Source organism: Perognathus longimembris, chromosome 3, assembly GCF_023159225.1.
Source record: "Perognathus longimembris pacificus isolate PPM17 chromosome 3, ASM2315922v1, whole genome shotgun sequence".
Lineage (NCBI taxonomy): Eukaryota > Metazoa > Chordata > Mammalia > Rodentia > Heteromyidae > Perognathus > Perognathus longimembris.
This window is the reverse complement of record NC_063163.1, coordinates 90,936,427-90,963,479: the sequence shown is the minus strand read 5'-3', so window position 1 is coordinate 90,963,479 and position 27,053 is coordinate 90,936,427. Positions and strand designations below refer to the sequence as shown.

General features: G+C 41.3%; 1 protein-coding gene across 1 annotated transcript in view; it reads right to left on the bottom strand.

Annotated features, from left to right (window-relative positions):
* Positions 1–9,264: 9,264 nt before the first annotated feature.
* Znf10 (zinc finger protein 10) overlaps positions 9,265–27,053 on the bottom strand; it is a 35,224-nt gene continuing 17,435 nt past the window's right edge. The window contains exons 2-5 of the mRNA XM_048343222.1: positions 26,011–26,089; positions 15,204–15,330; positions 14,150–14,245; positions 9,265–10,868 (exon numbers count right to left, since the gene is read on the bottom strand). Coding sequence (XP_048199179.1) covers positions 9,430–10,868; positions 14,150–14,245; positions 15,204–15,330; positions 26,011–26,058 — 1,710 coding nt within the window. The 5' untranslated portion in view covers positions 26,059–26,089 and the 3' untranslated portion in view covers positions 9,265–9,429. The remainder of the gene's footprint in view (positions 10,869–14,149; positions 14,246–15,203; positions 15,331–26,010; positions 26,090–27,053) is intronic.

Here is a 27,053-nt window from a genome sequence, read left to right as displayed (position 1 = left end):
AAATTATAGTAGCACTCTTTCTTCTAGATAAGGTTGCATGAGGGGCTGGGGATATGGCCTAGTGGCAAGAGTACTTGCCTCGTATACATGAAGCCCTAGGTTCGATTCCTCAGCACCACATATGCAGAAAAGGCCAGAAGTGGCGCTGTGGCTCAAGTGGCAGAGTGCTAGCCTTGAGCAAAAAGAAGCTAGGGACAGTGCTTAGGCCCTGAGTTCAAGCCCCAGGACTGGCCAAAAAAAAAAAAAAAAAAAAAAAAAAAAAAGAAAAGCATGTGCATTGCATTAGATGACATAGAAAATTAAAACCTAACTAACGCAGGGTAGTAGTAAACATAGATTTTTGACTTGCCAGTTTATTTTATCTTCCTTGGTATATTGAGGACAAAATACACTTTTTTGTGTGCTATTCCTGGAACTTGAAGTGAGGGCCTGGGCATTATCCCTGAGCATTTTTCTCAGGGCTTGCTCTACCACTTGAGTACAGCTCTACTTTTGTATATTTGTTAATTTACAGAGTCTCATGGACATTCCTGCCCAGAATGGCTCTGAACCACAATTTTCATATCACATCAGCCCCAAGTAGCTGGGGTCACATGCATGAGCCACTGGCCCAGCTGGCAAAATACACTTTAACAATGTTTCCCACAGTTACAGTATGTATCTTTTTTATGTAAGTGTTCTCATCTCTACTGTTTCTTCAAACCAGAAATCCTGAGACTGGGAAACATCACAGGAATTACACATTCAGAAATCATTACTTTCCTCCCCTTCAAGAATAAAGACTCTTTGGTGATACAACATGGGATTCTCTGTTCTAATAGTACAAATTGGAAGAATTCAGAAGTATTTATGACATTGAATCTTTATATTCTCCCAAGATATCCCTAAACTAACTGACAAGATCCTCTTCTTTCTAGATTCATGTTCATTCACATAAAGAATATGATGAAGCTATAAAGAAGTGGCTTTGTGGGTGAGCAAGTTGCATTGCTTTTCATCACCCTTACTCTACAGTCATACAGAAAACACTTCAACAATATTTTAAAGGACAGTAAAGATTAAAACTCCATTAACTTGAAATAACATCTTGAATGGAGGCTTTGAGCTCATTACTCCCCATGTCTTACATGACTATCAGAAGCAATCACACTTGGCCACACTCTGGAGTTTTGAGTATGTTTTACATGTTTGTCAATAACAGCAACTAACTTCTTCATTTACCCAGAGCACCAGTAAGCATATGACTCTTAACAGTTTCTTACTTTAGAGTGGACCACGTTCCTGCCATGTGAAATGAATGGGGGAGACCTGACACCCTTTTTGTACTGGGAAATAGCTGGCTTCTAATATCCATAGAGCTTTAAAGGCTTCTGTCTGCATTCACCCTCTAGCAGCCATTTCTGACATAGTTCAGTTTATTCAACAGTAAGTACAGGATAACAAAACAACAAACACAACCATGGAACAGATTATGTTACTAAGTAGCTCAAATTGAGACACATGAATTAGGGTAGGGACATGACTATAGCTGTTAAAATATACACAGAAAGAGCTAATCAATAATCACATCAAGGGGCTGGGAATGTGGCTTAACAGTAGAGTACTTACCTAGCATGCATGAAGCCCTGGGTTCAATTCCTCAGCACCAGAGACAGAAAAAGCTGGAAGTGGCACCATGGCACAAGTGGTAGAGTGATAGCCTTGAGCAAAAGGAAGCCAGAGACACTGCTCAGGCCCTGAGTCCATGCCCCAGGACTGGCAAAAAAAAAACAAAGTTGCAGTATAGACCAGCCCAGGAAAAAGTGAGAACCTATCTCAAGATAACCAAAACAAAAGAGACTTAGAGATGTGGCATGAAGTTCCAAAACTCAAATATCACCAAAGAAAAAAGGTGAAAGTAATAATACTCTCATAAAGACTTTGTATTTGTTAAAAAGCAAAGAAACTATGCTGTTAATGCATGGTAGAAGGCCCTGGAAGATGATAATATATCTACTCTCTGATTTGCACTCTATGTATCACTTTTACAAGTAAAATGTCTAACCATGCAAAATTATATTATGTAGCACACACAGGAAGATATCTAATCTCTATAGGTCTAAAGTATTTCTCTGTTATCTTGATCCTTACATTCACTTACTTACACAGCAAAAAGAATTTGTATGCTAATACCATTGGTAGTTAATCTCCTCATAAAATCCGGAATATCTGAAAGTACTATTTGTGGCATTAAGGATAAAACACGCAGCCTCATACTCTCATACATCATGCTAGGCAACTTCTCTCCCACAAAGCCACATCTTCAGTCCTCTTATTTATAAAGGCAACTTTTTCCAAATCAATAGGTATTATTAGGATGATTCTTGTGATACACAATGAGGTGATCCTTCCTGTTGAAGTTTTACCTCACTTGTTAGTCATAAATCACTTCTTTTTTTCTTCTATATGTTACACGTTTATCATTTGAAGAAGCATGGCTCTCTAAACTATAAAATCTTTTTTTTTTTTTTTTTTTTTTTGCTAGGCATGGGGCTTGAACTCAGAGCCTAAGCATTGTCTCTGGCTTCTTCTTGCTCAAGGCTAGCACTCTACCACTTGAGCCACAGCGCCACTTCTGGCTTTTTTATATGTATGTGGTGCTGAGGAATCGAACCCAGGGCTTCATGTATACGAAACAAGTGCTCTTGCCACTAGGCCATATTCCCAGCCCTTCTTTATAAATTCTGTAATATAAAAAAAAATGATTTGTGAACAATTTCATTCATAGAAAACACTGTGACAAAAGGTATGATTTCAACCTGGATATTCACCTATGGAGGTGTGCTCCCTTGCATGGGCATGCATTCACAAGATTTATGGTAAATGTGACTTCTAGTGTACAAGATAGCTCCACTAACATTTGTCTTCTCTGATTTTCTTCTCTCCTATGAATTGAGTTGTAAGTTTTTTACATGTACTTTATCATATATAGAAATTACAGCTGTAGCATTCCTCTTTTGCATGAATTTCCTGATGCCTAATGGGCTGAGATTTTCATCAAAATGCTTTCCCACACTGAATGAGTTTGTTTGTTTGTTTTTGACCAGTCCTGGGGCTTGGACTCAGGGCCTGAGCACTGTCCCTGGCTTCTTCTTGCTCAAGGCTAGCAGCACTCTGCCACTTGAGCCACAGCGCCACTTCTGGCCATTTTCTGTATATGTGGTGCTGGGGAATCGGACCTAGGGCCTCATGTATATGAGGCAAGCACTCTTGCCACTAGGCCATATCCCCAGCCCCCCACACTGAATGAGTTTGCAGGGTTTCTCTCCTGTGTCCTTTGTTGTGCAGAGAACTGACTTCTGAGTAGTTTTTCTATATGCACTGCATCCATAGGGTTTCTCTCCTGAATGATTCCTTGGATGTACAATGAGCTGAGATTTCCTAACAAAGGCTTTTCCACATTCATTATATTCAGTGTTTCTCCGTTTTGTGCATTTTGTGATGTACAATAAGCCTTAATTTCCCATTCAAAAATTTATCACACAGGCTACATTTATAAGGGTGGTTTCCTATGAGTTTGTTCATACAGTGAATAGACCACACTCATATGGTTTCTCTCCTGAATGAGCTCTCAGGTACATAACAAGGTATGATTCACTACACCCACAGATTTGCCCCTACGTGAGATCACTGGTGTGAAATGAGCTATCTTTCTCACATTCTCTGCATTTGTAGGGAATTTCTCCTGTGTGAATTCTCTGATGCACGACAAGATGTGAATTAAAAGTGAAGGATTTTCCACATTCACTCCATATGTGTAGTTTCTCTCCTGTACATGTTTGTATATGTGCATGATAGGATTTGCTCCAAAAGGCATTCCCACTCATTTCATCCATATGGCTTTACTGCAGTGTGACTTCTCTGATGTAATAAGTGTGACTTCAAACCAAAAGCTTTCCACACTCACTGTACCCATCTGGCTTTACGCCAGTGTGAGCTACCTGATGGGACAGTAAGCTGTGACTTGAATGAAAAGGGCTTTTCACACTCCCTGCAACCACAGGACTTCTCTCCTGTATGAGTTCTCTGATGTACAATATCATTTGATGTTATAGTAAGGCTTTCTGACATTTATTGCATTCAAAAAGTTTGTGTCACTTGAAATAATAATGTTTAAATGTGTCTATTTTTATCCTGTATTAATTTACCCAAAATTTGCACCATACATATGCACATAAGTGTTCATGACTTTTGTGTATGTGTGCCAGTCTTGGGGCTTAAACTCAGTGTTTGGAGGCTGTCCCTAGCTTTTATTCTCAAGGCTAGTACTCTACTGTTGGGGTTTGGACACCCCCTTTCTCCCCCCACGGGGAGAATGGTAACCACAAACTCTGTGAAAGAGCACTCAGCCTGGCCCTCCGCCAGCGGAAAGCCAAAGGCGTGCTCACATGGGCAAGCGCTAAGTTGAGGAAGGGTTGCTGAAGCCTCCCCTCCCCCCAGTCCCCCCACATGTTACCAAGGGCGGAGGCGAAAAGGAAGGCATCAGGGACACGCTGCGGTGGTGGGAAGCGTCTCAAAGACTTTAATATGGAAGGGCACTTATATAGAAGTAATGGTGGGAAAGAAAGGGGGCTGGCCAAAGGGCCAGTCATAGGCTAGGGATCACGTTCATCAAGTGACATCACGAAACTTCCCTTTGTGGGCGGGACAACCCCATCATGGTGGCACGCACGTGTTCACCTCCCAAGGGGCGGAGGCTTTCTCTTCCTGTTGAGGCCGGAAGGTGGGAGGGGCTCCTTCCCATTGTCCCAGGGCTGGGGGGAAGGACAGCCCCCAACACTCTACCACTGAGCTCCACTTCCAGCTTTTTGGTGGTTGGCTGAAGTCTCACAGACTTTACTGCCTGAGCTGTCTGTGAACCATGATCCTATCTCAGCCTCCTGAGTAGCTAGGATCACAGGTGTGAGCCTCCAGCACCTAGCTCATGACTTACACATATTTTTTCTAAAATGTCTTAAGCATACTTAAAAATAGATTTATATTCTATTACATCATAAGGATTCTTTGTGTTTTGGATATACATGTCACATCCATTTATTATACATATATGCTACTAGGCTTACCTTCATATGCCATTTTTATGTGTGTTCGAGTCACACTTCCACCTCAGCATTTTGCTGGTTAATTGGATATGGAGTCTTACAGACTTCTGTTGAGGATGACTTCGAACTATGATACTCCAGTTATCAGCCTCTTGAGCAGCTAGAATTACAGGTATGAGCCACCAGCACCCAGCTTCTAATCATCATTCTTAAATCATCCTAGAAGACATACTAAGATCTGTCTGTCTCAAAATATAAAATTAACACTCATCAATCAATCAATAATTATCTTTGATATGACAAAATAGCAAATCATGGTTGGTCTGTATTGTTGAGAGAAACAAAAAGAGATTAAAATGGAAGCCAATCAAGTTTAGTGTGAAAAGAGTACTGTGCTGCAGAGACCAGAACATGCCTGCTGTAGGAAAGTATGTGAGTATCCAATTAGGCTGAAGCAAAGAGGTGTTTTTTTTTGGGGGGGGGGGGGGTTGGTTTTTTTTTGGCCAGTCCTGGGGCTTGGACTCAGCGCCTGAGCACTGTCCCTGGCTTCTTTTTGCTCAAGGCTGGCACTCTGCCACTTGAGCCACAGCGCCACTTCTGGCCATTTTCTGTATATGCGGTGCTGGGGAATTGAACCCAGGGCCTCATGTATATGAGGCAAGCACTCTTGCCACTAGGCCATATCCCCAGCCCCAAAGAGGTGTTCTTAAAAGTTAAAAATGAGCTGGGCACTGGTGGCTCGAGCCTGTAACCCTAGCTACTTGGGAGGTTGAGATCATGGTTCAACCCCAGGCAGGAAAGTCCATGAGACTCTTACCTACAATTAACCACCAGAAAACTGAGAGTGGTACTGTAGCTCAAAGTGGTAGAGTGCTAGCTTTGAGCTGAAGAGCTAAGGGACAAGGCCCAGGCCCAGAGTTTAAGCCCCAAACCCAACCAAAAAAAAACCCCGAAAAGGTAAAAATGAGATGGATTATCGGTCACAGTGAGAATGGTAACTTCAGTCCTAGGTTGAACAGATAGTTTCTGGGCAAATCTTCTACAGGTATTAGTTATATATAGTTGCAGTGCCTTTCATGTGCTTGTTTGGCAATCTTCTGTGATAGTAACTCACTCAAGCAGTCACACTGAGAGCTTTCATTCTTCTTGTTGAAAATTTTTATTTATTTTATTTTTTTTGCCACTTGTACTAGGTAGCTGTTTCTGAGCTTCTTTTGCTCAAGGCTAGTGCTCTACCACTCAAGCCGCAGCTCCACTTCTGGCTTTTTTGGTAGTATAATGGAGATAAGAACCTCAGACTTTCCTGTACAGGCTGGTTTGCTGGTTTAAAACGCAATCCTCAGCTTTCAGCTGACTGAGTAGCTAAGACTACATGTGTGATCCACTAGCACCTGGCATTGTCTTAATTTTTTGTTAGGGTTGACAAAAACAACTCCATCATGATTTTGACAACTTATGCTACACACAAAACTCTTCTATAGAATGGAACAAAATTAAAACACATCTTTTTTCCTGAAAGTTTTTAGAGTCATAGGCAAATTAAGAAAATTTGAGAAGTAGGGTCTTTTCCCTATAAAGGAAGAGTTTTGTACAAACAAAATAATTTTGCATGCAATATGAAGTTATTTACTGATTCTCAATAATGAACCTATTTGTCAATGACTTTCCCAGGGTAAGTTCTGATTTAGACAAAGGGAAAAACATACAACTGGAGGGAAAGTAAGAATTCAGTAAAATATAAGGTGTTTTACATTAAATTCCAGGCACCAGGTGAGTAATCACAATAATATGAGTACTCAAAACTGGCAATAAAGTTTTTGGAAAAATGGAGCCTGAGGGGCTAGGAATGTGGTTTAATGGTAGAGTGCTTGCCTAGCATGCATGAAGCCATGTCCTTGGGCAAGACTGTCATTATCTCAGGAGCATACTTGCTATAAATACTGCATAGGCATTGCTATTCTCATCATACAGAGACCCTTTCCTGCTGTGTCCAAACATCAAAAGTTACACTAGATCATAACATCCAGATTACTGTGTTTGAAGTGCCACCATGTCTCCAACCTCAATTTGGAATAGGAAAGTTTACTGGCAGGTTTTTATACTTCCTTCCTACAATGGAAAACTAGGTATTGCTTTTGAATACTTTTAAATTTCTTACAACAATTATCTCAGCAACACCAATGAGGCCATAAAATTCACACATACTCCCATTATTTAAAAAATCATCTCTGGGGCTGGGAATGTGGCTTAGCGGTAGAGTGCTTGCCTAGCATGCACTGAGCGCTGGGTTCAATTCCTCAGCACCACATAAATAGAAAAAGCCAGAAGTGGTGCTGTGGTTCAAGAGGTAGAATGCTAGCCCTGAGCAAAAAGAAGCCAGGGACAGTGCTTAGGCTCTGAGTCCAAGCCCCAGGACTAGCAAAAAAAACCCAAAAAAACAAAAAAAAAAAACATTTCTGTCCATTTAATCGATATTTTCTATTCAATACTTGACTACATGTAGATACATTTTTAATGGATAATGAAAATGTCCTTTAAGCATTTTACAAGCATTTTCCATGCTGCTAACCAAAATGTGGCTAGAATATATAAACTCATATAAAACAAATAAACTCTACAGAGCAGTCAAGTAAACAATGGCATTTAAAAAACTCACTGGAATGTTACTTTCTATCTCTTGGTCTAATAACTAGAACATTTATTTTTATAATTCTCAACAACAATTCTCCTTGTAATGGTAAACGCATTTATGTTTCTGAAGAGAATAATAAAACTGGATATTCTCTCAATCTATTTAACAATTTTTTTGTTAGACTGTAGCAGTAAAGGCTTGGTCAAGAATGCTTTTCGGGGGGCTGGGGATATAGCCTAGTGGCAAGAGTGCCTGCTCGGATACTCGAGGCCCTAGGTTCGATTCCCCAGCACCACATACAGAAAACGGCCAGAAGCGGCGCTGTGGCTCAAGTGGCAGAGTGCTAGCCTTGAGCGGGAAGAAGCCAGGGACAGTGCTCAGGCCCTGAGTCCAAGGCCCAGGCCTGGCCAAAAAAAAAAGAATGCTCTTAGGGGGCTGGGGATATGGCCTAGTAGCAAGAGTGCTTGCCTCGTATACATGAGGCCCTGGGTTCAATTCCCCAGCACCACATACACAGAAAATGGCCAGAAGTGGCGCTGTGGCTCAAGTGGCAGAGTGCTAGCCTTGAGCAAAGAGAAGCCAGGGACCGTGCTCAGGCCCTGAGTCTAAGCCCCAGGACTGGCCAAAAAAAAAAAAAAAAAAAAAAAAAAAAAAGAATGCTCTTAGGATGCCTGGGCAGTGGTGATTCCAATCTATAATCCCACCTACTCAGAAGGCAGAGATCAGGAGGAGCAGATCAGCTGGAGCAGAGTATTAGATCTCAATCAATAAAAGAAGCCAGGTGTGTTAGTGCATGCAGGGATCCAATGTATGCAGAAAGGTCATAGGTAGTAGGAGGATTACATGAGGCTGACTTCTTGGCAAAAACATGATACCCTACCCGAAGAAAGAAAATGACAAGAGCTGGAGGTGTGGCTCAAGTGGCAGGTAAGAGTTCCTGCCTAGCAAGTTTGAGGCCCTGAGCTCAAATCATAGTACCAAAACAAAATCAAGCTTTAAAAAATGCTTAGACTAATAGTTGTTGTTGTTTGTTTGTTTGTTTTGCCAGTCCTGGGGCTTGGAACTCAAGGCCTAAGAACTGTCCCTGACTTCTTTTTGCTCAAGGCTAGTACTCTACCACTTGAACCACAGTGCCACTTCCAGCTTTTTCTGTTTATCTGGTGCTGAGGAATTGAACCCAGGGACTTCATGCATGCTAAGCAAGCACTCTTCTGCTAAGCCACATTCCCAGCCACAGCAGTACAAATTTTTAGAAAAAAGAAAATTTAGCCAGGCACTGGTGGCTCTTGCCTATAACCCTACTCAACTACTCAGCTCTGAGACTTGAGGATTATGGATCAAGTCCAGCCCAAGAAATAAAGTCTGTGAGACTCTTATATCCAATTACCAACAAAAAAAGCTAGAAGTTGAGCTACAGCTCAAGTGGTAGAGCACTAGCCTCGAGTGAAAAAGCTAAAGGATAGCACCCATGCCCTGAGTTCAAGTCCCACATTGGCACACACATATACAAAAAGGAAAAGAAAAAAAACCTGGTGTATTCCATGTTCTGAAATGAAATTTGTGGTTTTCCACTCCAGGATCCATTATATGAGATACAATAGGGTAGTAATGAAAATCATTTCCATGTAGGTTCAATTTGCACAGCATTTCTCCAGTTCTGTAATATACAGTAAACCTACTACTCCTGGTGAAGAGTGCTCTATATTCAATACATTACTAAGTGCTTCCTCTGGTACTATTTTTTTTGTATCTAACTAGAGAGCTACTAACCAGTGCTGTCCCACACTGGTTACACGTGAATAGCTGCTCCCCAGTGTGAGCTATCTGGTGGACTATAAGTGGAGAGTGCTGGCTGAAAATAATCCCACACTGATTACATTTATAGCCCTCTTCTCCAATGTGAATTCTCTGGTGCTTAATGAGGTCATTCTTCCGAATGAAGGCTTTCCCACACTGACAACATTCATAGGGTTTCTCTCCAGTATGAATTCTTTGATGTATAATAAGGGCAGAAGTCTGACTGAAGGATTTTCCACAATCATGGCATTTGTATGGTTTCTCTCCAGTGTGGGTTCTCTGATGTGAAAAAAGATGGGAGCTTCTACTGAAGCATTTCCCACAATCTTTACATTCAAAAGGCTTCAATCCAGTGTGAATCCTGTGATGAACAACAAGGTGAGACCTCTGGCTGTATGACTTCCCACATTCGTTACATTCATATGGCCTAACTCTGACATGAGTTCTCTGATGCAGAATGAGGTGTGTGCTCTGCCTGAACGACTTCCCACACTCAGGACATTCATAGGGTTTCTCTCCAGTATGAGTCCTCTGGTGCCTAATCAGCCGGGAGCTGTGAACAAAGGACTTCCCACACTGATGGCACGTGTACAGCTTGTCTCCTGTGTGTGTCCTCTGGTGGGTAACCAGGTGGGAGAACCAGCTGAAGGACTTTCCACACTCTTTGCATTCATAGGGCTCCTCACCAGTATGCGTCTTTTGATGTCCAATAAGGTGTGAACTCCGGGTGAAAGATTTTCCACATTCTTTACATTCATAAGGCTTCTCTCCAGTGTGAATAAGCTGGTGCCTGGTAAGATTAGAGCGCCAGCTGAAGAATTTTCCACATTCCTTACATTCATAGGGTTTTTCTCTATGTTTACCTTTTGATATACCAAGGGATGTACCGAGGATAAAAGAGTTGTCATTATCAGGGCCCTTATAGGATATATCTCCTGTATAAGTTCTTGCAAACTGAATAAGGTGGATGTTTTCATAGAAGGGTTGACCACATTCACTAATGTTGCTTGAACAGCTTTCCTGATGCCCACTAAATTCTGAGTCATGTTTTGAACTTTTTGTTTGTGAGACACGTTTACTCAAATACTCTCTCAGTATGAGTTGAGCAGGAAGAAGACAACTTCCTTCATTTTTGCTTTCACAAACTTTCTCTTGGTAGCTTACTTTCTTTTGATGGAATGTCACTTGTCTCAAATGTCTGTTCTCATTTTCTTGATATTTGCCTATGTGGTCTCCACATTTCCAGACATCCTCCAATGACAAATACCACAGATCATCCCTTGTAGTTTCTTCAACTTTAATGTTACAGGTTTGTTCTTCAGAAGTCTTCTTACTGGAAACTGACTTAACTTCTGAATCTGAAACAAATGAAATGCTTTGTGTAACTAAAAGTATGGAGGTATGAATAATGAGTTGTTTATAAGACCAAAGGACATAAAACATATGTACAGTTGCTTCCAATGGTTTTATAAGTTCAGTAGAAAAAGAAAAAGGGAAGCACTGAGCTACAAAAACACCAGGAACAAGATGAAAAAGAAGCACCCATAGGTCTAAGCAGGAACACATGGTGGCAGAAGATTCAATGGGGTGGCAATAAGGGAATTTCACAGAAAGAGCTATCTTCCTATTTCCTAATCTAAATATTAATGTATACAGTCCTAACATTGTTGCAGTATGTCCCCTAACACTTTACACCACTGCAAACTTCATATCCTTATACCATGAATCTAACCATATGTAAGTGATCCCTTCTATTCATATCACCAAAGCAGTAGCTCACACATAGCCCTCTCAGAGGGCCACAATATAATCTAAAAGAAAAATCACACCGAAATTATCACACAGAAGTCAAACTAAAGTTTTATTATTGGGATGGGAAGATGACCTAGTGGCAAGAGTGCTTGCCTCATATACATGAAGCCCTGGGTTTGATTCCTCAGCACCACATATATAGAAAAGGCCAGAAGTTGGCACTGTGGCTCAAGTGGCAGAGTGCTAACCTTGAGCAGAAAGAAGCCAGGGACAGTGCTCAGGCCCTGAGATCAAGCACCAGGACTAGCAAAAAAAAAAAAAAAAAAAAGGGAGGAGAAAAGACACAAAAATAGATGAATAGAGGAACAGCATGTGAAGGTGAGATAAGAATTGAGTACTACACCAACAAGCCAACAAGTCACTCTGAGATTATCAGAGGGTGAAATAGGCAGAAGGATCCTCACCTAAAAGCCTGGCATGGACACAATGACACCTTGATTCTGAATTTTTAGCCTCCAGAACTGTGAGGCAGTGTTTCTCTTGTTTTAAGTCACTTAATTTCTTGTACATGTTTAGTATACCTTACCCAAAATCCTTCTGAGTAGAAGTGCTTTGGAGATTGGATTTTTTCATATGTAAAAATATTTGCAAATGCATAAGGAGATATGGGGGTGAGGGTTCAGGTCAAAACACAAAAAAATTCACTTATGTTTCATATACACCATATGTACATAACCTGAAGGTAGTTTTTTGTTTTTTGGTGTTTTTTTGTTTGTTTGTTTGCCAGTCCTGGGGCTTGAACTCAGGGCCTGAGTACTGTCCCTGGCTTCTTTTTGCTCAAGGCTAGCACTCTACCACTTGAGTCACAGTGCCACTTCTTGCTGTTTCTGTTTATATGGTACTGAGGAATTGAATCTAGGGCTTCATATATACGAGGCTAGTACTCTACCACTAGGCCATATTCCCAGCATGTTTTAAATAATTTTTATACAACACAAAGTCTGTGTGAAGCAAGGGAGTTATTACACCCGCTCCCATATAGATGGCCTGTGGTTACCTGGCATAATCGTCATTCCTGACTATGACTTTATAAGACACTGATCAGCAACCATTTCTTACACACATTTACACATAAGTATATAATGTGTGAATAGGTTTAACAAAATAGCATACTATTTATCCAATGGAAAATGAATTGAGAACTTTCCAGAACCACATGTGTGTTCATTGCAGCTACCATGTACTTTAGGAAGCAATACTATTATCTACTATATCTATATAGAAGGAGGAATAAGAGGAGTGCTTAAGCTGGGTATAGTGGTATAAGCCTGTAATTTCAGTTATTTAGGAGACTGAAGTAGAAAGACTGCAAGTTTGAGACCAATCTAAGCAACATATGAGACCCAGTGTCTAAAAAGCTTTTTGTCGTTGCTGTTTGTGGTGCTTGACTCAGGATGCTGTCCCTGAGTTCTTTTGCTCAAGCCTAGCACTCTATCACTTTGAACCACAGTTCCACTTTTAGCTTTCTGGTGGCTAACTGGAGTTAAGTATCTCATGGATCTCTTGCCTAAGATGGCTTTGAACTGCAATCCTCAGGTCTCAGCCTCCTGAGTAGCTAGGATTACAAGCATGAGCCAACAACACCCATCTATAAAAAGCTTTAAAAAAAAAAAGCCATTGTACAACCATGTTTATTGCTGCACTCTTCACAACAGCCAAGTTATGGAAATAGCTTGAATGCCCTACATTAAATGAATGGATCAAAAAAATGCAGTACCTATACTCAATGAGATTTTACACAGCCATTAGAAAGAATATATGTCATTTGCAGGGAAATGGATGGACCTAGAACAAATCAAGTAAGCGAGGTAAGCCAACCTCACAGAGACAAACGGTGCATATTTTGTCCCATATGCAGAAGCCTGAGCTAAAATACACTGGGACATAATAAAGTCACACAGAATTCTAGGCATTCATACACAGTAAGACCAAAGGAGGATACTCTTAGGGTAGAAACACAAAGACACAATGCTTCTGTGCCTCTAATCATATAAAAATAATATTTAAGAAAAAGCCGGTAGTAGCGCTGTGGCTCAAGTGGTAGAGTGGTAGCCCTGAGCAAAAAGAAGCCAGCGACAGTACTCAGGCCGTGAGTCCAAGCCCCAGGACTGGCAAAAAAAAAAAAAAAATAATAATAATATTTAATGAAATATTATCTCCAGGAGATGGAAAAAAAGTTTCTTTGTTGTTTTTGTTTTATTTTGTTTATTCATTTCTCTATCTTTGAGAGAGTAAAGAAGGCACAGAAATGGAGGGACAAAGGATAAACAAATGCAGCCATGGTACTGACTAGACACTATGTTGAAAATGAACTATACAACTTGTGGGTGTGGTCAGGAGGGAAAAAAATCTGTGAGAGATCAAAGGAAGTGGTGACACCGTTGAAAAAGAAATGTACTCATTACTTGACTTAGGTAACTGTAACTCCTCTGTACATCACTTTTATACTAATAGTAAACATAATTTTTAAAATAAGTTAAAGTTAAACATTTTAAAGCATTTTTATATTTACTCTTCATTGGTTTAAAGACATCCTGGTCATGTGAGTGAATTAATAAACTCATATACAAGTGCAAGGCATAAATAGGTCAAAAGAAATACAAATTTTAATGAAGAAATAAAAGACACCATTGTCTCTAAATTCAAATCAAGCATGTGATAGGAGTGCAGAAAGAAGACTGGTGAGGGGAAACAGAAAGCAGATAACTCTAACCCTCTTTCAGAAACAAGGACCACCTACTAACAGAATCATGACCCTATTTCAAGAGGCTCGAGCCCCTCAAGGGCCACCTGGGTCACTGTCTGATAGCTCCTATCTGGTCCTTACCTAATCGGGTCTCAGGGTAAATCCTTCTCTCTACCAGCCAGGGCTCTTCCCCTTTCTCCAAACGAAGAATCACATCTGGCTTAGGAAGCTGAAACCCTGTTCATATGAGAGATAAAGGACTGTGTAAGAGTGAAAGGACTCCAGAGTGGGGGGAAAAAAAAAAAGAGTTCTAGGCTCAACTCATCTTTACTACCTCATATTACTTGTGGCCACTCTGAAAACTGACCATGTAAGGACATGAAGTAAGCAAACAAAACACAAAGTGTTAAAATTCAGTGAGAATATCTTTTCCACAAAACAGAATATAAAACCCTGCTCTAGCTGGATGCTGGTGGCTCACACCTGTAATCCTAGCTACACAGGTGGTTGAGAGCTGAGGATTGTGGTTCAAAGCCAGCCAGGGCACGAAAGTCCATGAGACTCTCATCTACAATTAACCACCAGAAAACCAGAAGAGGTATTGTTGCTCAAAGTGGTAGAGCTCTAGCCTTGAGCTGAAGAGCTCAGGGACAGCTCCCAGGCCCAGAGTTCAGACTCTGTACCTTCTGTTCAGTGAAGGTCACCACAGTGACTTCTTCAAAATAAAGCTCAGGGGCTGGGAATATGGCCTAATGGCAAGAGTGCTTGGCTTGTATACATGAAGCCCTGGGTTTGATTCCCCAGCACCACATATATAGAAAAAGGCCAGAAATGGCGCTGTGGCTCAAGTGGCAGAGTGCTAGCCTTGAGCAAAAAGAAGCCAGGGACAGTGCTCAGGCCCTGAGTCCAAGGCCCAGGACTGGCAAAAAAATAAAAATAAAAATAAAGGTCTGGGGGCTGGGAATATGGCCTAGTGGCAAGAGTACATGAAGCTCTGGGTTCGATTCCTGAGCACCACATATATAGAAAAAGGCCAGAAATGGCGCTGTGGCTCAAGTGGCAGAGTGCTAGCCTTGAGCAAAAAGAAACCAGGGACAGTGCTCAGGCCCTGAGTCCAAGGCCCAGGACTGGCAAAAAATAAATAAATAAATAAATAAATAAATAAATATTAAAAAAAAATAAAGGTCTGTCTTACCCAAGAAAACCAGGTTCTTATAATTCTCCAACATCACGTCTTTGTATATGAACTGCTGATCAGTGTCCAGAAGCTTCCATTCTTCCTTGGAGAAGTCCACCAGCACATCCCTGAAGGTCACTAATGTCTACAACATCAAATAAATTTGCACTTAGCCACACACATACTTTTGCCTTTCCATTCGTGACCCCCAACAGGAAGAGTCCAAGCCCCAGGACTGGCAAACAAACAAACAAAACAAACAAGAAAAAAAAAAAGACTGAATAGCTAGGAGCCAGTGGCTCACACCTATAATCCTAGCTACTCAGAAGGCTGAGATCTGAGGATGCCAGTCTAAACCAGCCCAGGCAGGAAAGTCAGTGAGACTCTTATCTCCAATTAACCACAGGAAAACTGGAAGTAGAGCTATGTCTCAATGTGGCAGAGTGCTAGCCATGAGTGCAAAAGCTCAGGGACAGAGCCCAGGCCCTGAGTTCAAGCTCCATAACCAACAAAATATTAAAATAGTAATAATTACATCCAAAAAAATAAATCTAGGTGACTGATTATTTTTCATGAAGGTAAGAAGAAAGTGAAACAAATACATGCATATTTTAAAATGCTAGAACAAAAGAAATGCCAAGCACAATTTCTATATCCAGTGAACATATCTTTCCAAATGATGCAAATGAAGTAAAATCAACAGAATTTGTCACCAGAAAATTTGCTGCTAAAAGCATGTTATAGGAAATACTTCATGGAGATGAGAAATGACATCACACAAAAAACTGAAATCTGAGATCTGAAGGATGAACAATAAAAGCAACAGATATCTGGTAAATTTAATAAATTCAGCTTTTGTTTTAAATTCTTCAAAAATACACAGGATGAAGGAACATGAATCCTTGGAGTATGACTGCACAGTACTGTGACCAGATAATAAAAATATACTGTGCATTCCAAAAAATGGGAAGAAAATATTTTAGAAGTTTTCATCATAAAGAAATGATAAATGAAGCCAGGTACCGGTAGCTCATGCCCATGATCCCAGCTATTCAGAAAGCTGAAATCTGAGGATCATGGTTCAAAACCAGCCCAGGCAGAAAGTCCCTGAGACTCCTATCTTCAATTAACCACCAAAAAACCCAAATTGGTACTGTAGCTCAAGTGGTAGAGTGCTAGCTTTGAGCTGAAGAGCACAACAACAGTGCCCAGACCCAGAGTTCAAGCCCCACAACAGACAGAAAAGAAAAAAAAAGAAATAATAAATGAAAAAAAAAAGATAAATGAAGAAAAGAAACAATAAATGTTGGAGGAGAATGTTTAACCTTATTTAAACATTAGATAATTATGTATTAATTAAGCATTACCTATAGTATACACAATTTTTGTGTTTTTACATGTTGGTGTTTTTATTTTCTCGTGTTTTGTTTTTTTTTTGTTGTTGTTGTTTTTTTGTGCCAGTATTGAGGATTGAACTCAGGGCCTTGGCAATCCCTTAGATTTTTTGCTTAAAGCTAGCACTCCAACACTTGAGCCACAGCTCCACTTCTGCCTTTCTGGTGGTTACGTGGAGATAAGAGTCTCACAGACTTTCTTGCCCAGGCTGGCTTTGAACCATGATCCTCAGATCCCAGTCTTCCGTATAGCAAAGATTATAGATATAAGCTACCAGTGCAGGGCTATATGTAATTTCTTTTTTTTTTTTTTATTTTTTTTTATTTTTTTTTATTTTTTATTTATTTATTTTTTTTTTAATTATCAATTGAACATAAATTTTTTTTTTTTTACAAGGTGCTGTGCAAAGAGGGTGCAGTTACATAGTAGGGCATTGTGTACATTTCTTGTGATATCTTACAACCTGTTTTCCCATCCCTTGTCTAGGTCAGGTAGACCCATATGCAGTATACAATGTATCAAGCACATATACAGTGTTCACAGACTTGGTCTCTACTGTCTCTCCATCTCCCTTTGTTAACAGTCATATATCAGGGAGATCATGCCCCTTTGTTTTCTGTGTTCTAGGCTTGTCTCACTCAACATTATTTGTTCGAGTTCTGACCATTTCCCTGCAAATAACAATATTTCACCATTCCTAATCGCTATGTAGTATTCCATTGTGTATAAGTACCATATTTTTTGGATCCATTCATCTGTGGAGGGGCATCTGGGTTGTTTCCAAATTTTGGCTATTGTGAATTGTGCTGCGATAAACATGGAAGTACAAATGTTCTTTTGATATCTTGGGTTTTGCTGTTTAGGATAGATGCCTAGGAGTGGTATGGCTGGGTCATAGGGTAGGTCTATATTGAGCTTTTTGAGAAACCTCCATACTGTTCTCCAAAGTGGCTGTACTAATTTGCACTCCCACCAACAATGGAGAAGGGTTCCTCTTTCCCCACAGCCCCTCCAGCATTTGTTGTTTCCTGAGTTCAGAGTATAGGCCATTCTAACTGGGGTGAGGTGGTATCTCAGGGTTGTTTTTATTTGCATTTCCTTTACTAGCAGGGATGTTGAGCATTTCCTCATGTGTTTCTTTGCCATTTTTATATCTTCTCTTGTGAAGTCTCTCTTTAGCTCTTTTGCCCATTTCCTAATAGGTTTATTGGGCTTGGAGGGGCTTAGTTTTTTGAGTTCTCTGTAGATGACAGATATCAGGCCTTTGTCTGTTGCTGTGCTGGTAAATATCCTTTCCCATATCGTTGGCTGTCTTTCTATTTTGGTGGCTATGACCTTAGCTGTGCAGAAACTTTTTAATTTGTAGTAGTCCCATTTGTTGAGTCTTTCCCCTATTTGTTGTGCGCCTGGGACTCTATTCAGGAAGTTCCTTCCTGTGCCTATAAGTTCTAGTGTCTTTCCTACTCTGTCCTTCAGTAGTTTCAAGGATTCAGGTCTGATGTTGAGGTCCTTGATCCATTTTGAGTTGATCTTGGTGCATGGTGATAGGCTTGGGTCTACTTTGAGTTTTCTGCATATGGCTGCCCAGTTCTCCCAGCACCAGTAGTTGAAGAGGCTATGTTTATTCCATTGTATGTCTTTAGCTCCTTTGTCGAATATCAGTTGGCTGTAAGAGTGCGGTTTTATTTCTGGGTCTTCAATTCTAATCCACTGGTCTTCCGATCTGTTTTTATACCAATACCATGCTGTTTTTGTTATGATGGCCTTGTAGTAGAGCTTGAAGTCTGGTATGGTGATACCTCCTGCACTATGTTTTTTGCCTAGAATTGCTTTGGCTATTCTAGGTTTTTTGCTGTTCCATATGAACTTATGGATTGGTTTCTCTATTTCAGTGAAGAATGTGGCTGGGATTTTGATAGGTATTGCATTGAATTTGTATAACAATTTGGGCAGTATGGCCATTTTCACTATATTGATTCTGCCTACCCATGAGCATGGGAGGTCTTTCCATCTCCTTGTGTCTTCTTTGATTTCCCTTATTAGATTTTTGTAGTTTTCATTGAATAGGTCCGTCACGTCCTTGGTTAAGTTGATCCCTAGGTACTTTATTCTTTTTTTGGCTACTGTAAATGGAATCGTTTCCATAATTTCCTTTTCTGTTTGTCTATTGCTGGTGTACAGAAAAGCTGCTGACTTTTGTGGATTGATTTTGTATCCTGCTACTTTGCCAAATTGGTTTATTAGATGTAGGAGTTTGGGTACTGAGTTTTTTGGGTCCTTGAGATATAAGATCATGTCGTCTGCGAATAGGGATAACTTGATTTCTTCCTTGCCGATGTGGATCCCTTTGATGTCCTCCTCTTGCCTTATTGCTATGGCTAGGGATTCCAGTACTATGTTGAACAGAAGTGGGGAGAGTGGGCATCCTTGTCTTGTTCCTGTGTTTAGGGGGAATGATTTAAGTTTCTCTCCATTTAATATGATATTAGCAGTTGGTCTGTTGTATATGGCTTTTATTGTTTTGAGGAATGTTCCATCTATTCCTGTTCTCTCCAAAGCTTTTAATAGGTATGGATGTTGTATTTTGTCAAAGGCTTTTTGGGCATCGACTGAGATAACAATGTGATTCTTGATTTTAGTTCTGTTTATGTGGTGAATTACATTGATTGATTTACGGATGTTGAACCATCCTTGTGACTGAGGGATGAAGCCTACTTGGTCATGATGTATGATATTCTTGATCACTTTCTGGATCCTGTTAGCTAATATTTTATTGAGGAGCTTTGCATCTGTGTTCATTAGTGATATTGGTCTGTAGTTCTCTTTTTTTGTTGGATCTTTGCCTGGTTTGGGGATGAGTATGATATTAGCTTCGTAGAATGAGTTCGGGATTTTTCCCTCCGTTTCTATTTCGCGGAAGAGTTTGAGGAGTATTGGAATTAGCTCCTCACTAAAGGTTTTGTAGAATTCATTGGTGAATCCATCTGGGCCTGGGCTTTTCTTAGTAGGGAGGTTCTTGATTACCTCCTGTATCTCACCGTAAGTTATTGGTTTATTTAGTTGATTTATTTCTTCTTGGTTCAGTTTGGGCAGTTTGTACTTCTCTAAGAATTGATCCATTTCTGTAAAATTATTGTTTTTTGTTGAGTAGAGGTTTTGGAAATAGCTCCTTATGATTGTTTGAATATCGTGTGTATTTGTTGTAATTTTTCCTGTGGAGTCCCTGATTTTACGTATATGAGTCTCTTCTCTTCTTTTTTTTGTGAGTCTTGCAAGGGGTCTGTCAATTTTGTTTATTTTCTCAAAGAACCAGCTTTTAGTCTTATTTATTTGTTGAATGGTCTTTCTATTTTCAATCAGATTTATCTCTTCTTTAATCTTTGTAATCTCTCCCCTCCTAGTCGTTTTAGATTCTGTCATTTCTTGTTTCTCCAGTTGTTTTAGTTTCATCGTGAGGGTATTCACCTGCTCTGCTTCCATTCTTTTAATGTGGGTACTGAGTGCAATGATCTTGCCCCTCAGTACTGCCTTAGCTGTGTCCCATAGGTTTCTTTGTGATGTGTTTTCTTTGTCATTGTGGCTTATGAATTCGTTGATTTCATCTTTAATTTGATCTGTGGCCCAAGTGTTGGATAGCAGCGTGGGGTTTAGCCTCCAAGAGTGTGTATAGGCTCTGTGGTATCCTTTGTTGTTGAGGGTTACCTTTAATCCACTGTGATCAGATATAATACATGGGATGATGTCAATTCTTTTGTATTTGCTGAGGTTCTTTGTGTGGGCTATGACGTGGTCTATTTTGGAATATGATCCATGGGCTGCTGAAAAGAAGGTGTATTGGGTCTCTGTAGGGTGGAAGGTTCTATATAGGTCTGTTAGATCCATTTGGGCAATGGTGTTATTTAGGTCCTCAGCTCCCTTACTAATCCTCTGGGTGTTGGATCTGTCTCTTGGAGAGAGAGGAGTATTAAAGTCACCCACTATGATTGTGTTTGCATCTATCTTGCTCTGTAATTCTGTGAGAATTTGCTTGACATATGTCGGGCCTCTTTTGTTCGGTGAGTATACATTTATCACCGTGATGTCTTGATTCTGGATTTTTCCTTGTATCAATATGTAGTGTCCTTCTTTGTCTTTTTGAGTGGACTTTAAAGAGAAATCCAGCTTGTCTGAGATCAGGATGGCTACACCTGCCGTTTTGGTGGGTGCATTTGCTTGGTAGATCTTGCTCCATCCTTTCATTCGAAGCCTGTTTTTGTCCCTTGCTGTAAGGTGGGTCTCTTGTAGACAACAGATGTCAACTTTTTGCTTGCGGATCCATTCTGCCAGTCTGCTCCTCTTGATCGGGGAGTTTAAGCCATTTATATTTAAAGAGATCAAGGATAAGGGTGTTTTTTCTCCTTCCATTTTCTTGTTGGGCTGTTTTTTCCTGTTGTTTTTTTTTTTTTCTTCTTGTCTTTAGTGAGCTTGTGTTTCTGCTGGACTTTGGCTATTGAAGTTTCTTTCTGAATCTGTCTGTGTGTCTTTTACGATCTCTGTTGGGTGGGCTTCCCCTCTTAATATTCGCTGTAGGGCTGGTTTTTTATTCACATACTCCTTTAGCTCCTCTTTGGTGTGGAAAGATCTGGTTCTCCCTTCGAATGTGAACTCCAGTTTCGCTGGATATTTGATCCGAGGTTGTAAATTGTTATTCTGAAGTACTTGGATGGTGTTCTTCCACTCACTTCGAGCTTGGTAAGTTTGTGTGGATAAGTCGGATGTTATTCGAATCCTCTTCCCATTGAAAAAAGTTTCCTTCTTCGCTTTGGCTGAATTCAGAATTTGCTCTTTAATCTTGAGGTCTGTAGTCTTGAATATTATGTGCCTTGGGGTGGTTTTCCTGGGGTCTGGCCTGCCAGGTGTCCTATAGGCTTCGGTTACCTGGATGGGGTCCCCTGTGAGATTGGGGAAGTTTTCTGCAATAACTTTATTGAGAACATGATTAAGCCCTCTGCTCTGATATTCGGCTCCTTCTTCTATTCCAATTATACGCAGATTATATCTCTTGTCTTTGTCCATTAGTTCCTGGAGTAATCTTCCCTGAAGCTTCACCTTTTCTTGGAGTGTGGTCATTTTCTGGTTGTTGTCAGCTGCTTCATCGTCCAGGCGAGAGATTCTGGATTCCATATGGTCCACTCTTTGTGTTATGGTTTCAATTGCGGAGTTTATGGATGTCAGAGAGCTATTCATGGTTGTCATATCAGCTCTGATCGTGGAAATTTCTTCCTTTAAAGAGTTGTATTTTAAATCTATTTTTTCATGCATTTCAATTCTCAGGGTGTGGAGATTTTCTTTAAAGGCGGCTTGCATTATATCCATTTTTGCTTCCATTTCTTTAAACGAGGCTTGCATTGTATCCAGTTTTGCTTCCATTTCTTTCTTGGCTTCCTGGGTGTCCTTCCAGATTTCCGCTCTAAACTCCTGGAATTGTTTTCTGATTTCATTTCTGACGGTTTCGATCATTCCTGTTAACATGTCCTCATTTGCTTTTTTATTCTCCATCTCCTCTCCAGTCGTGCTGCTTTTTGGAGCTGGCGAGTTGGCTTGTCCTTTGATGAACTGAGTTATGTTTCTTTGTGATTTGCGCATCTGGAAGTCTGTGTAGTTCTTCCCTCCCTTCTGTGTAGGCGTGTCTGCGTCAGCAGGTGCTGTCGCTGTGGCCCCGCCCACCAGTGCAGGGCACGCCTATCAGAGCGGGCGCTTTCGCCGGGGCCCCGCCCTCCTGTGCACTGTGAGTCCCCTACAACAGGCACTTAAGTGGGGTCTGCCTCCCAGAGCGAGCCCTGGGTTGTTGGGTTGTGCTTGCGCCCTCCCGCGAGTCCGTTGGGGGGGGGAAGCAGTATGTGTGGGGCCCAGTGAGATCGACTGTCCGGGTGTGGCTTGGCACCCTCAGACCTCGCCTCCGCTTCGAGGAGGGGGAACGAGATCAGGCTCAGGTGACCCTGCTGGGCTGGTATTGCCCACCAGCGCCTGTGATTTTAGTTGTAAGAGTCCGCAAGGTCTAGGCGCCTCGGGTGGGGCTTGCCCTGCCGGCCGTCCCTGGCCCCTGTTGGGAAGGGGACGGGGCCGGTTCTGCCAGTTCAGGAACCTTTGGGGGCTTGGGGCTGTTCCGCCCTTCCCCTGCTAGACTGGCTTCCCAGTGCCTGCTGGGAGCTTCCCGCCTGATTTGGGGAATCTTTGTTCCCACGGGAGTGGGGAGGGGGAGGGAGGGAGATATATCGTCTTTGTCGGGCTTGGGTCTCCCGTTGGGGGAAGGGATTATGGGGGACTCACTTTTGCTGCTTTGTGTGCGTGTCCCGCACCGCCGTTGGCCCTTCAGGGGTTGGCGAAGTGTCGTGGTGGCTCCCCCGTTCCCTCTTTCTGCCGCGCTGGGTTCCCTTGTCCGAATCCGGTGTGGACCCGAACTTCTCGTCGCTGCTGGGTGTGTCTTGGTCCGCACCCTGCTTTGTGTCCGTGGGGTCTCCCGCTATATGGATTCTGCGCTCCTGGCAACCTGTCTGCCGATCGCCGGGTTTCCCTTTCCCAGCCTGACCCTGTTTGGGCCAGGGCCGGCTGGTGGGTGGAGGGTGCCCCGATTAATCTCCGGCTCCGTGTAGGTTTTCGGTTCTTCTTTTTTGCTCCTTTTTGTTTTCCTGCGTTTCTCCACTGCTTCTGGATGCTGGTTTTGCTGGGTTCTTGGTGGAGTGTTGGGTGTTGGAGTTCCCAGCTCGCTATTCAGTTGGTGCGAGTCGGGGTGCCTCCCTATTGTCTCGGCGCCATCTTTCCGTAATTTCTATATTTTAAAAATTATTTTAAAGTATTAAGCTTGTAAAAAAATTAAAAACCATGTGAAAAAACTGCAAGGGGTTCTCTGCCCTTTTCCTAAGTTATTTTATCAATAGAGATAAGCAGATGAGTATGGGCAGTTGCTGGTGTTGTGGCAGTTCCCTGAACAAATGGTGATACTCATTCCAGAATTAAGCATCTGGTTTCCAGATTCTCTGTTGTTCTGCCCCTTTTGACCCAGTGTGATGACACCTTTCCCTAGCTTATTCTCACAGCATGCTACTGCTTTCCACAAGTCCTTGGCATACTCATGGTGTTAACTATTCTTGCTAAGAAGCTAGTCTATGTTCATATAATGGACTGCTGATTTGTGGACTTGTGCTTTCATCATTCTCCTAAGTACACACTGTCCCTTCACCAGAAAGACAAAGATAAGCAAGGGGAGCAGGCAGGTTGGGAGAAAAGGTGACATGGGCTGGGAACAGGAGTTGAAACCAGAAAGAAGTGGGCATAACATGAAAATCTTAAATTTTTGTTTGAAAAAAAAAATGCTTGTTTAAATTGGCTTCACCAAGTCAAGTTTTCCTAGCTATACAATACTATCTACCTCAGATGATTATACATGCTCCTAAACAGAACAGTACAGTGGTAACCAATAGACATAGCAAAATTTTTTTCCTGATAGGGTCTCATGTGTAGTTCAAGCTGTCATTAAAGTCATGATTCTGAGTGCTTCCTGGGTGCTGGGATTAGAGGCATGTACCCAGCTCTGAATCATAATTTCAATATTTCCTTAGAAATCTCTTCTGCGCTACTCTTTTGCTGGAAATAAACATCAAGATGAGTTGCATTACTTGTTTGTTCTGTACATTTTTATCTCAGATGAACACAAGTTTAACATAACCTATAAACAAGTTGATCTGTTTTTTAAGTTAGTGATTACAAGTGACACTTTTTACTTTGAATATTAGTCCCTAGTCCATTTTAGATTATGTCATTTAGATTTTTTTTACACTTGGATATATCAAACTTTTTCCTACTTTTGTGTATCTTTAAACTTTTCTATAATCAAAGAGGAAGTGATCTCTCTTTTATACTAACTTGTTTTTCAGCCATTTCAGGGTAACTTCTCAGCTGCATGTCTCCTTCCAGAAAGACCCTCTTCCCCAGCACACTGCACTATAGGTTTTCAGCCTTTTTCTGTGGAAGGCTCTGGTGCAGCCACCTTCACAGGCTGTGACTTTTACTAACCTTATCAATTATCGATTGGTTTCAGTTCTGCTTGGCTTTGTCACTGAGACTTCTTCAGGACTCTCATTAGCTCCCTCATTGTTTAGGCAGTAGTCACACCTAGAGTGCCCACATCTCCCTCAGTTCTATTTAAGTTACTTTGAATTCTTCAAACAGCCCTAGTGCTCTCAAAACTCTAGGTCTTGGGCTGGGAATGTGGATTAGTGGTAGAGTGTTTGCCTAGCATGCATGAAGCCGTGGGTTGATTCCTTAGTAGCACATAAGCAGAAAAAGCCGGAAGTGGCTCAAGTGTTGTGGCTCAAGTGGTAGTGAGCAAAAACTCAGAGACAGTGTCCAGGCTCTGAGTTCAAGCCCCAGGACTGGCAGGAGGAAAAAAAAAAAACCCTCTGGGTCTTCCCAAATCCAATTCCCATACTTTTATAGAAAAATCACGTCATCCTTTTATGTTTTAATATAAATGTAGTTCCATCCAGTTTTATCCTGAATCTTAAGACCATTCATATATCTTGTTAAATGCATACCACAACACTTGCTCAAGACATCCGCTCTGGGGCTAGGCTTCCACGCATAGGCCATGGAATCAGTTTCCCGCTGTGGGGCTGAGCTTCCACATACAGGCTCTTCTCTCAACTTGTTTCCCTACTTTCCTGTCCAAGCCTGCAGGAAAGACCCTTTCAAGAAGAAGGCAGGGGAAATGACTCCCAACCCCGGGTATTTCCAGGAAGTACTGCAGCCAGGATCCTATCTTCCTCAGAACTTTGTGTCTTGGATGTAGTGACTCTCTGATAATTACCTATGTTCTCCCCATGCTCCACCAAACAGAGACACTCCATAAGAGACACACTTCACATAGCCAGCATCAAACAGGTCCCTGATAGATACCAGAACTTCCAGTTTTCTCATCATCCAAAGGTGGGGTGAGCAGCTGTGGGCCTAATGCCTTAGTGTAGATGAAACACATGTCATCAAAACCCTGGAGAACACCCACTTGACCTACCTATATTACTTTTAAACTTAGGTTTCTTTTGAACTAAAGGAAATGAAACTGGGCTGGGAATGTGGTTTAATGGTAGAGTGCTTGAAGTGCTAGAGTGCTTCATGCATGCATGAAGTCCTAGGTTTGATTCCTCAGTACCACGTAAAGAGAAAAAGCCAGAAGTGGCACTGTGGCTCAGTGGTAGAGCACTAGCCTTGAACAAAAGAGGCTCAGGGACAGTACCCAGGCCCTGAGTTCAAGACCCAAGAATGGCAATAATAATAAACTACAAACAAAGCAAACAAAACAGAGAAGTGTATAAGACACAACTGCTGAAGTTCTGGTGCAAGGGAAGTGAAAAGGAATTCCTAGCTGAGTAACAAGGAAAGCAGTCCAATGTACCTGGGAATGGGCAGACAGCAATACAGGTTCCATGTCTTCCTTGTTCATGGAAGTAATTGTCTTGAACGACAGGAGAGTCCTGGGAAGCAGAGAGAGAAAGTATGCTGAGGGATTGCCAGCCTAAAGTCCCTCATACCAGCCAGCTATACCACAAGATACCCATTGCAGAGAAGAACAGAAGGATTCCGTAAGTAAATCTACAATAACTCAAACTCCCCAAATTAGATATACAAGTGTTACATAAATTATATATCTGCTAGAAATTTCTTGTAGAAAGTATACTGATATCTTCTATTTACACTGAAATGCAAAAAATACAATAGATTGATGAGGGAAAAAATAGATAGACTGATCATGGTGCCTTATGCCAATAATCCTAGGTACTTAGTAGGCTGAGATTTGAGGATTATAATTCAAAGCAGGGGCAGGAAAGTCCCCATGAGACTTATTTTTTTGTTTTCCAGTCCTGGGGCTAGAACTCAGGGCCTGGGAACTGTCCCGAGCCTCTTTGTACTCAAGGCTAGTGCTCTACCACTTGAGCCACAGTACCACTTCCAGCTTTTTCTGGGTGGTTTATTGGAGATAGTCTCATAGACTTTTCTGCCTGGGCTGGCTTTGAACTGTGATCCTCAGATCTCAGCATCCCAAGTAGCTAGGATTACAGGTTTAAGCCACAGGTGCCAGACCCAGTGAGACTTATCTCCAACTAACCACTCAAAAAACAGAAGAGGCACTGTGGCTCAAAGTGTTAGAGTGCTAGCCTTGAGCAAAAAGAGCTCAGATCACACAACAAACCAAAAAATAATAATAATTGTTAAATGTGTTTTCATGCTACTGTGAATTGAACTTTGTTTTTACAAATGTGACTTGTTATTAAGGCAATATGTTAACATATTTTTTCTTCTCAATGACTTCACTGAATATTCAGTTATTAAATCTCTCATACCCGTTAGTGATTTAATTATTTAATACTGATAACTTTGTATTCTCTTTCAGAGGATATGACTCACATGTATTTAAGTATTGTCCTAAGCAGAATTTGA